Source organism: Electrophorus electricus, chromosome 18, assembly GCF_041902795.1.
Source record: "Electrophorus electricus isolate QZ-2024a chromosome 18, ASM4190279v1, whole genome shotgun sequence".
NCBI classification, from domain to species: Eukaryota; Metazoa; Chordata; class Actinopteri; order Gymnotiformes; family Gymnotidae; genus Electrophorus; species Electrophorus electricus.
This window is the reverse complement of record NC_137514.1, coordinates 9184398-9195000: the sequence shown is the minus strand read 5'-3', so window position 1 is coordinate 9195000 and position 10603 is coordinate 9184398. Positions and strand designations below refer to the sequence as shown.

General features: G+C 40.0%; 2 protein-coding genes across 5 annotated transcripts in view; both read right to left on the bottom strand.

Annotated features, from left to right (window-relative positions):
* Window positions 1–2637, bottom strand: part of LOC113576865 (S-geranylgeranyl-glutathione receptor P2RY8-like) — a 4751-nt gene extending 2114 nt beyond the window's left edge. For 2 of the 3 annotated variants that reach the window (XM_027009228.3, XM_027009237.3), the window contains exon 1: window positions 2502–2637. Coding sequence is in view for 2 of the 3 variants with exons in the window: in XM_027009237.3 (XP_026865038.2) it covers window positions 2502–2516 (15 nt within the window). In the remaining variant the exon portion in view is untranslated. Of the gene's footprint in view, window positions 1–2144; window positions 2282–2501 lie in introns of those variants that run through there. The other variant, XM_027009212.3, reaches the window with a different exon arrangement.
* On the bottom strand, window positions 857–9709 carry LOC113576855 (uncharacterized). Of its 2 annotated transcripts, none has more exons than XM_027009192.3 (4): window positions 9045–9709; window positions 8535–8802; window positions 3848–3922; window positions 857–3713 (listed from the first exon to the last, which is right to left on the bottom strand). In XM_027009192.3, the coding sequence occupies exons 1-4, from the start codon at window positions 9158–9160 to the stop codon at window positions 2805–2807; spliced, it is 1368 nt and encodes a 455-aa protein (XP_026864993.2). In that variant the 5' UTR covers window positions 9161–9709; the 3' UTR covers window positions 857–2804. The 2 variants fall into 2 exon arrangements, with proteins under 2 accessions (XP_026864993.2, XP_081557376.1); XM_081701250.1 differs by having other exon boundaries at window positions 9059–9709.
* Between the last annotated feature and the right edge of the window lie 894 nt (window positions 9710–10603).

Here is a 10603-nt window from a genome sequence, read left to right as displayed (position 1 = left end):
TTATGGGCTGGTATTATTAAAGATGAGCTAGTCAGACATTTTCAGATTGAAGATGGACTCAAAATGAACTCCCAAACTTACTGCCAGTTTTTAGAAGACACTTTCTTCAAGCAGTGGTACAGGAAAAAGTCTGCATCTTTCAAGAATACCATATACAAAATAATTTTGCAAACATAGATATTCTCCTAATAAAGCCAAAACATCACTTAGGTTTGAGGATTATTAACATTTTGGATTGACCAAGAGCACTGTAGTTGTTCAATAATAAAATTAATCCTCAAAAATACAACTTGCCTAAGAATTGTGCACAGTGCATTAGGTGTTAGGCCTGCTGTATGTTTTTCAGCTGTAACCTACACAATTCTGCCACAGCTGTTAATGAACTTGTCTTGTGCTGTTATAATATGTTTCCAGTGTTCACTTTCATAAAGGCAAGGCATGCGACATGCTGCATCTGGCTCTCTGTGATGCATAATGAAATAAATTGGCTTCAAGTTGGCTAACTGTTCATAATCCAGCCATAAGATACTTAAAAGAAATTGGCTTGGGTGGGGTTTTAGTGCATGCGTGCGTGCACTTTATTTATATAAATTTATATATATATGTAAATTTAAATTTAAAAATGTATGTAAAATATAATGTATGAAAAAAATGCACTCTTTCATTGCATCTCATCAGTATTCACAAGGCATGAATACAGGTGAATGAACCTTTTACGTTTTAAAACTTTAGTATTAAATGGTTTCAACTGGTCTTAAAATTGCCCATACTCACCCGTCTCAAAGAATGAGTGTTAATTTACCAAATGCATTAGATAGCCGAGACCATTAAAGTGTTCCCAAGACCAATCACTTAATTAATTTGTGAAGCACATACTTAATTTTTATTTATTACACACTTGCGCCCTACCATACTAACAACAATGGGCCAAATACATGCATGGATCATACTTTACAATGGCTTATAACAGATATGGCAGGTGTACTTAATAAAGTGGCTTCTTAATGTACATTTGTAAATGCAGACCAAACCTTCAAGTTATCAGTTATGGTTTGATGACTAAACATGAAACTACAGATGAGGGGATTCCTGAAAACTATGACAGGAGTTTGGTGCAGTGGCTACTCAGCTTTTTGCTAAACTAAGAGTTAAGTGGGGGATGGGATTGGGTGTGCATGCATAGCAATGTGTAATAGAAGAAAAGTGTAATATATATACCAATGTATAGTGAGCATATGTAGTGAAATATTGCCCAGTGTTTCCACTGAGATTTTTTTGCCTGGCATGGCTGAGTAAGCACCAATTTGCAATAAATCTCAGGGGACATTTTCTGTTCTAGAAATGACTTGGTAGTCAGTGATTTGATCTCATGAGATGAGCTGGTGCTGACTCATTTAAACTGCTTTCTAAAGAATGTTTATACGAAAGTTATCAATCCTGTGAGATTCCTTTGGACGGGATCTTAAAGGCTAGATTAAGCAGTGGGCATTTGATCAAGCAAATGCTAAGAGCGAGGAGAAGTATGGCATAAGAAAATACAAAATGCACTTAAAAAAACAAAAAACAAAACAGAGACACAGTCACTGAGATAAAGGGAGGTCTCCATCACAAAAAGAGGAAGTGAATGTTCCTAATAGCAATGTTTTTTCTACTAACAGAAAACTGCCATGGAACAGCACAGTGTAGCATGTTGAGAAAAAATAATTTTAGGGAAGAATGCCACACTACCTTATGTTTTCATTTCCATTGTTTGGACCTGAACTTCTGCATATTAAAAAGGACAAACGGTACAATAGACTGCCAGACAGAAAAAAAGATAATTTCCTATCTTAGAAAAAACAAAAACAAAACCAGCACCAGCAAAATAAAAATGTTATTGGGAAATAGCATTACATAATATGCAAGTCTGTAAAGGAATTTAGAAAAGTGGCTACTTCTTAAAATAAAAAAATAAAAATAAAAAAAATCAATGAAACTGCTGATAAACAGAATAAACCTTATAATTTCATGTTAAATTAAATAGTATTTTATGTTGACAGATTAAAAAGGTACTATTGAAAGTTACCATTAATAATATCTGAATTACATACCATTTCCCCCTCTATTTAAATACACACAAATTGCAAAAGAAAATAAAGACCTACCTCAGATGGTTGAAGAAAAGCATAAGATGATGCTCTTCAGATACCACGTGGTATCATTGCAAGTGAAACATGCTCAGTGAGAAGGTTCCTTTAACACATAGCCCTGCCTTTTTCTGATGATGTACATTTAAATGTCTTTTTAGTCTGGAATAGCCATTACAAATTTAATTTGACTACTCACTGACTAAAATCTGAAAACATTTTTAGTTCCAACATCACCAGCTAGTTTTTACACTAAAACTGTCAATAAGAACAGAGGAAATATTTTTTGAGGGGTGGGTATTTTTTAAGGAACCTCAAAGCAGTAAAAACCTGACCTTTTGGCTACTACGCATAGTCAGTTGTAACGGAACTTACCATGAGTATGATCATAGCCAGGAAACCACATATGTGAACTGCAAGATCCCAAGAATGAATGCATACATGTTTGCAAACCCACTGAGGCCCTTGTGATACTGTTTAAAGTGAACAATCTTTGCTTAGCTAATTATAATCAACAATCCAATTCATCCCAAAGCTCTACAGTGAACTTGAGCTCAGGCCACTGTGAAGGCCACTACAGTTCCTCCACACCAAACTGGTCGAAGCTTGTCTTTATGGACCTTGCTTCGTGTACAAGGGAGTACGGCTGCAGCAGGAAAGGGCCCTTCCCCAAATTAATCATTTTTTATGATTTTCTTGGCCTCCGTCCCCTAATCCCACGTTGTCGTCCTCTATCCGACAGCGGTTGAGGTGACGGCGGAGCCCTCGCAGGAAGTTGGACTTAAACGGGCAATACAGGCACTTGTATAGCCCCTGCTTATGGCACAGATTGACGTGTCTGATGAGCATTATCTCCAGCATGAAGGTCTTGCTGCAGTCCTTGCAGGCGTGCAGCTTGCGCACTTTGTGCTTCTGGCTGACGTGGTTCAGCAGGAAGCCTTTCTTCTTGCAGCGCCACTTACAGAGCTTGCAGTAGTAGTAGCGCGGGCTCAGCTGCTCCATGTACTTGGCCACGGCAGCGTCCCTCTCCTCCTTTGCTGCCTGACTTACGGCTAACAAATCCTCCTCCTCCTCCTCCTCACTGCAGGATGGGGCCTTGCCCTGCACTCCACTTTCCCCATTACCGACCTCGGTAAGGTCCTTGCCACTCTTGCTGGAACCACAACCATCTTTAGCCTCGTCGGATTTATGCTTTATGCGCTTGGCTTCATCTGCTGCTGCCACCTTTCGGGTAATGCAGTGCTTGACCAACAGGTGATCAAACAGCTTGTTGTAGTCTTTGGATGTGAAGAAGCAGGATTGACAGTGGAAGAGCTTAGCTGTACGCTGGTAGAAGATGATTTTGCCCAGACGGCCCACAGCCATGTCCTCACAGTGGAGGGGGTGCCGAGAGCCAATGTGGATCTGGAACGAGCTTTTAGTGTTGCACTGGTAGTAGCACAATGGACACTGCAGGTAGCAGCCTCCATTTTTAGAGCTCACAGTCAGACTCTTGAAGTCTGCCAATGATGAGGGCTTCAGATCAGTGACTTCTGGTTCTCCAATGACATGGGCTGCTTCAGGGACTCTGGCATCAATACCATCTTTCTGGATAATGAAAAATAAAACAATGAGTAATAACGGAAACTAGTGTTCAGTGTCAAAGCAAACCTGGCTTTGTGAGGGGTGGGTGTGGAATGAAATTCACAATGATCATGAGTAATCACATTATAGATCTTTACCTCCATGTAAACTGGACTGCATGTCCCAAAAGAATTTTCTTTATCCATTTTTGCAGATTTGCCACATCCGTTTTTCTAAAAACAACAAAATGTTTACATTGTTTCATAGTACATTTTAGATAATGAAACTATTTTAACTGCCTAATGCATTTTTATACAGTTTGACATACTGGAATATCATTATATTTCATCTAACATGAACCGTTGACAACGACCAAAAATGATTTCCGCCTCTGACTAGACAACGCATTTTAGTCCACTAATGGCCCAAAAGTCCTTCCCCTGACGAAACAACTGCTCCAGATTTAGGCCTCCGTTAGGTATCACAATAAATTATAAGTAATAATCTTTTAACAATTTAACGTTTGTAATGCTTTGCCAATTACCAAAGACCCTGCCTCTGTGAAGTATAATTTTTCTTTTTTTTTAATTATTACTCCAAGTGTCAGTGCTTTTGCTCTCAGCCCGATCTGGAAGCGAAGGACTATAATGATTATTACTTAAAACTAAACTCATTTCTAAACTATTCAGGCGTGGCAATAATCAAACAGACTTTCTCTAGCTGACCCTTTGGAATTTTATTCAACATTGTTGAGCGAGTTTTTGTTTTGATACCAGCTATATTAAACCCTAACCCATGTTAATAATGCATTCGAGTGGCTCTTTAGTGTGCAGTTAGCTAACTAGCAAGCGTAGCAATGTAATGTTAGTTTAACATGTTGGGCAAAATGACAATATTTGTATTAATTTCGGTACATACAAGCAACCCAGCTAAATAAGTAAATAAGTCAATATTTCAGATAAACCGAGCAGCAATTTTACAAAATGAAGATTTTAACATATCGTAGCCTAATTAGAAGGTTAGCTATCTAGTTTGCTTTTTCTCACTAGCTACCAAGTTAAAGAACTCTTCAAAGGTAAGTGCAACAACTGCCCAGCTATAACCTAGCTCGCTAGCCATCTGGTTCAATGTGAATTCTCACATTTTCCCCCCCATTCCCTCAGTATGCAAGGAGGTAGTTAGCTGGCTTGCTAAATACACTTAGCTAGCCGACAGACAAGCGCACACATTAAACACTTACTATCTGTGTACTACTTTCCCAGACAGCTTGCAAGCTTTCACAACAATTGACAATAGCTTTAGAAAAAATGTCCGTTTTACGCAATTATTATCTTCTTCGAAAGAGTCTTATAAAGTCTCGGACAAGGCGCAATACCGCCACCTTGCGTTCGTGTGTATGAGTATATCTAGATATAAACTGTAGCATAAACTGGTTTAAACTCCTGGAGCTTCAGAAGAATTTTGCTTGCACAGTTGATGACTCAACATGTTGATTTTCCTACCCACTCTCATGGTCACACAATAGATTGAATCTGTGCATCTGGTTTAGATATTACTACTGTTTTTGGATCGCTAGTTGGTATCTCTGATCATAAACTTATTGAAGCTACTGCTACCATCTCAGTCACTCAGCCAGGCAGTAAATCCCTCAACTCTTTCCGCAATATCAAAGCTGTTGACCCTTTCTCTGCTCACCACTACTCCTCTCCTGTGATGTTCTCCCCTGTCCTCAACTGATGATATTCTCTCTATATATATAACATTTGCATCTCTGAGCTACTTGAACAGGTAGCACCTCTCAAGTCTAGGCAGGTTCCCTCTAGTCGTTCTTCTCCATGGTTTACCCAAGTTACGTACCCTGAAAACCAAAGGCTGGTGCCTTGAGCACCTCTATAACAGAACTGGTCTCACTGTTCATAAAGTAGCCTATTTCAACCATATGCTTATAGGTCAGCTCTAAATACCGCCTGCTCACACTTCATTTCCTCTGCTATCAATGGTCCTGGACGTAAGCCCAAAATTCTCATTTCCACTATTAATCTGATCCTTCAGCTGGCATCTTTCTCTCCATCTGGTACTATTGAACAATGTGATGGTTTTCTTAGACCAAAATTAACCAGTTTTCCCCCTTACGTGTTCCCCCTTACGTGTTCTAAATTATCTTCTCTCTGCTGATTCTGGTGACTGGAGTATCCTCTTCCTTCTAGATTTAAAGTGCTGCATTTGACACAATTAACCTTAACACACTCATTGCCTGCCTCTCAACCACTGGCATTACTAACACGGTTCTTGAATGGTTCTCGTCCTATACTTCTAATAGAACACATTATGTTGTTTTAGGTAAACATAAATCGCACACTGCTACTGTCACTCAAGGTTTTCCCCAGGGATCTGTCCTTGGCCCTCTCCTGTTCATTATCTATATGCTACCCCTTGGTCAGATTATCTGCAGGCATGGTCTTCATTTCCACTGTTATGCAGATGACACTCAGATCTATATTAACACCAAGGTTAACACTACCCTACCACCTCCTGTTTTATTCTCCTGTATCCAAGATCTCAAGCAGTGGATGAGCATAAACATCTTAAAATTCAATTCTGATAAAACAGAATTTCTACTTACTGGTCCGAAGTCCGAAATATCAAAATTCGCCAATCTTAAATTAAATCTGGATGGTATCTTGATCAGTTCCTCATCCACGGTTAGGAACCTTGGCATACTCTTTGACTCCTCTCTCACATCAAGTCTCTGGTCAAAAATGCCTTTTTTCACCCCCGTAACAATGCTAGGTTTAGGCCCATGCTCTCCACACGTGACGCTGAGACCTTGGTTCATGCCTTCATCACCTCCTGTCTTGATTACTGTAACTCTCTCCTCATTGGCATCCCTAACAAAACCATCTGCTCACTTCAATATGTCCAAAACTCAGCCACAAGGATCCGCCTTCATAAGGAAATCAATCCACATCACTCCTAGTCTACATTAGCTACACTGGCTCCCTGTCCCTGAACACATTCAGTTCAAAATCCTCCTCTTTACATACAAAGCTCTGCACCTCTCTATCTAGCTCAACTCTTACGCCCTTGCTGCCCCACTCGTACACGTCGGTCCTCTAACGCAGGTCTCCTCTCCATCCCCAAGTTTAGACTGGTGTCTGTAGAAGGCAGATCCTTTAGTGTCATGGCCCCAAAACTATGGAACACTTTACCTCAATCTCTCCTGTCTCTGCTCCACACTCTCCTCCTTCAAATCTCAACTTAAAACACACCTCTTTTCCCAACACTTTTCATAACCTCTTTTCTTATCCATATTTGTTATTACTGTGTTGTCAATTTTTTTCTCTCCCCACTATCATTGTAAATGACCATGTGTCTGTGAAAGGCGCTATATACATTGAACTTATTATTATGAAGGACCTTTGTGAGAATCTCTGTTTCTCTGGAAAGCTTTTGTGTATATACATACATACATACATAGCTATTATATACACATTATATATTGTATACTGCTCAAAAAATTAAAGGAATACAATCATCCTAGTATAACACCAAGTTGATTAAACTTCAGGGATATCAGTCTGTGCAGTTAGGCAGCATAAGTAATTGTGAATCAATTTAACCTGCAGATTAAAGTGACAATAGGTGAAATGGACAGGCAAGAGCAAGACCCCCCCCCCCAAAAGGGAATGGTTTTACAGGTCCTGGCCCCAGACAGTTACTCTCTTCTTATCCATCCTGTGGTACCTGCTGCCCATTCAGGCAGTCCAGCTCCTCCAGGATGGCATATCCATACATGCTGTCACAAGAAGGTTTGTTGTGTCTTTCAACACAGTTTAAGAGTGTGGAGGCGATACCAGGACACAGGCCATTCCAGTAGGAGAGCTGCATAGGGCTGTAGAAGGGCATCAACACAGCAGCAGGACCGGTATCTGCTCCAATGTGTGAGAAGGAACAGGAGGAGTACTGCCAGAGCCCTAAAAAAATGACTTCAAGCAAGTTTGTAATGGTGCTTCAAGTTCATTAGAGTCATCAGTACCTGGTAAATCATATGAGACTGACTGAACCGAAACCATGTGAAACATCTGGGGCTTCTTCTTGTTTGTGCTTGTAAAAGATTTGAAGCATTGGAGCATTGTAAACGAATGCCAAAAGTGACACCTGGTGGTTTTCAGAAATTATAGCAGTCATAGGTTCAAAACTGCACAGCACTGCAAACCACAGCACTCCACCATAATGATCAATAATTATGTTACATTATTAAAGATCTGTAATAATCTGTTGAAAGTAATTGTTTCCCTTCAGGTTGACATGTTATGAACATTTTAAATGTTTCTTTCCCCCTTTTCTTTTTATATTTTCCACATTTCCAATTTTGCAGCAAAAAGATATTTGGGGATTTTACACCTTCTTATAGACTTGCAAGTTACAGGACAGTGCTAAATCTATGAAACAGTCCCACACCCATCCAGTGTTTCCGTGACGTTGGATGCTTTGGATATCATTACTCACATGGTAATATTAGCTTTGATACAGGCTTCAGTACACTGTGTCAAATCAGTGTGCTTTGCCAGTGTCACAAGCTTTGATGGCTCAATATGGCTCAATATGGCTCGATGACTTTCTCAAACAATTTAATGCACCCTTCAAAGTTGCTGAGGTATATGATGATTGAATCAAATGTGTCTTTGTCAGGTTAAGTTGGTGTTTTTGCTAAAAGACCTCTTCATTTAGCCTGCTGCAGCAGTATGCCTGCTTATCCTTCAATTTAAACTCAGATCTAATATAGCTCTATGACTGCTCAAAGATCAATTTATTATCCATCAGAGTTGACACAAGAAGACATACCTCCACACCTTCAGATGTGCTCACAACAATTTGCCCATCAGCCAACTCTGCTTCCTGGTGATATTGGGGCAGAGCAATTTCCCTGTTTTCCTGAGGGTTTGGGGGCAAAGCCATTTTCCCCACAGCCAGGACGTTTGGTGAAAGAGCTGTCTCTTCTTCAGGTTGACACAGGCGTCCTCCAGGTAAGAGAATGGTTGGGATGTTTTTCCCCAAAGGAAAGTGACAGCTGCACACACGAGAGTTTGGATTTGGCTTCCTGTCGGGCCTCCTATTCACAAAAACATGCAACATCATGTTAAACTAATGGCAAACAACTAAAGAAAAGATCAGCACAAATATAATTAATTATAGAAAGCAAAATAAGTGCTTTTTGTACCACTTCCCAGATAACTAGGGTTAGAATTAGGGTTAGTATCACTAGTATAAAACAAGTATCGAAGATTAAGAACGGGTTACGCTTTGTATGGTACATTTACTGTAATGGCATGAATGGTTAAAAAGCTACGATACCGTAGCAAACGTGCCCACAGTCTCCTTTTGGTTTCTTTTGCAGGGAATCGACGAAATGAACAGGCCGCAATGCCTCCGGTCCGATGATTGCAACCAAACACGTAACATCCAACCATTCTTACTTACTAGTTTAACAAAACGTATTTTGTTATTCAAATGGATAAAACAAAGCTATTGATAAATGCCAAACGACGACATTACTGAAATCGTGTCATCATTTAAACGCCAGGATCTTGTGTCAATATAAGATACAAAGTGTCGCAAGGATTTTGTCAATGAGAAAAATTAACGGGTTGTCGAAAATGTCCTCTCTCGCACCCTGTGGTAACCAAAATGTTTCCAAACAAGATGCGTTTGGTCCTATGTTCATTTTTCTCCAAATTATCACTGTATCATTTTAACTATGAAGTCGTTTAGTGTCGAAAAACGAAAATTTCTACATGTAAACTAACGTTACTGCGGTTTGAATTGTCCTCATAAATCCATCAAACTGTCCCGTCATTGTAGTTTTTTTTTTTTGTTTAATTGGGCATTTCAAACTTCAGTTTTGTCAAAGAAACTTCGATTTAGTTTGCCGTTGTCAGTTAGTTAAGCCAGCTAGCTAACGCTATATGTTAGCTGGCGTAATTTGTTTAGGTAGCTACAGATTGTTTGGAGGAAATGGGCGGAAGCATGTCCGTCTTCAAAATAAAAGCCTAAAGCTCGCGGCTGGGTAACTTCAGCGAATAAACACAATAAAATGATTAATATTTAAAAGGCTGCAACTGGATGCCTCTCACTTTGGAGCGTGGACAAGTAGGTAAACACTATACAGCGAAAGTAAGGCTAAGGATGTCAAAAGGACCGTCGGACATTTCACATTCAGGTTGCGGTAATATTTGTTTAGAGTGTTGGACATCTTGGATTTCAAAACTAACTTTCAGAAAAGGTATTGTGTTATTTTTGGCATATGTTTCAAATACAATTACAAGCAGAATATTAATTATCAATATGTAAGAAAAATGTTGCAAATGCAAATGATGAGAGACAAATATTTTCAACACTATTACTACTATTCATTTGCACTCTTATTTTGACAGTCTTCATTTTTTTTTTCTACTTCAGGCATCTCTGTTCTGCTTTCGCAATTTTTCTTTTGCGTCTGAATTTTGGCACATTCTTTTCTAGAGGGTTGGGCCTTTGGTTCACCTAAAATCTCTGACCACCCCCAAACCCTGCTACTCTGAGGGCACAATCCCCAGCGCTGTTCCCATATCTGCACAGATTTCTGCTCCTGTCCCAAATTCCAAGCCTAGCGCATGTTCCAGCACCTACTCCCGTTCTGCCTCCGACTTCACTATCCACTCCAGGCCCAGCACAAGCTGCCCATGTTGCAGGAGCCACTCAGGATCTCACTCGAAGCCTTGACCCTGTTCCTGCCACTGGTCCTGACTGGGCTCTGGCCATAGCTACTGTTGCTGACAAAATTCCATCTCTCAATACAGCTGCTACACTGGTTAGCAACAGGTTTCGACAGGAGCTCAGACTCCCATACTGAACCAGGCACCAGCCCTCAACAT

Coding starts and splice junctions, on each gene's coding strand:
- LOC113576855 (XM_027009192.3), bottom strand. CDS start 9,160: ATGGTTGGATGTTACGTGTTTGGTTGCAATCATCGGACCGGAGGCATT. Junction 8,803..9,044: donor CTGTGGGCACGTTTGCTACG/GTATCGTAGCTT, acceptor TTTTGTGAATAG/GAGGCCCGACAGGAAGCCAA. Junction 3,923..8,534: donor GCACATCTGAAGGTGTGGAG/GTATGTCTTCTT, acceptor TGTTGTTTTTAG/AAAAACGGATGTGGCAAATC.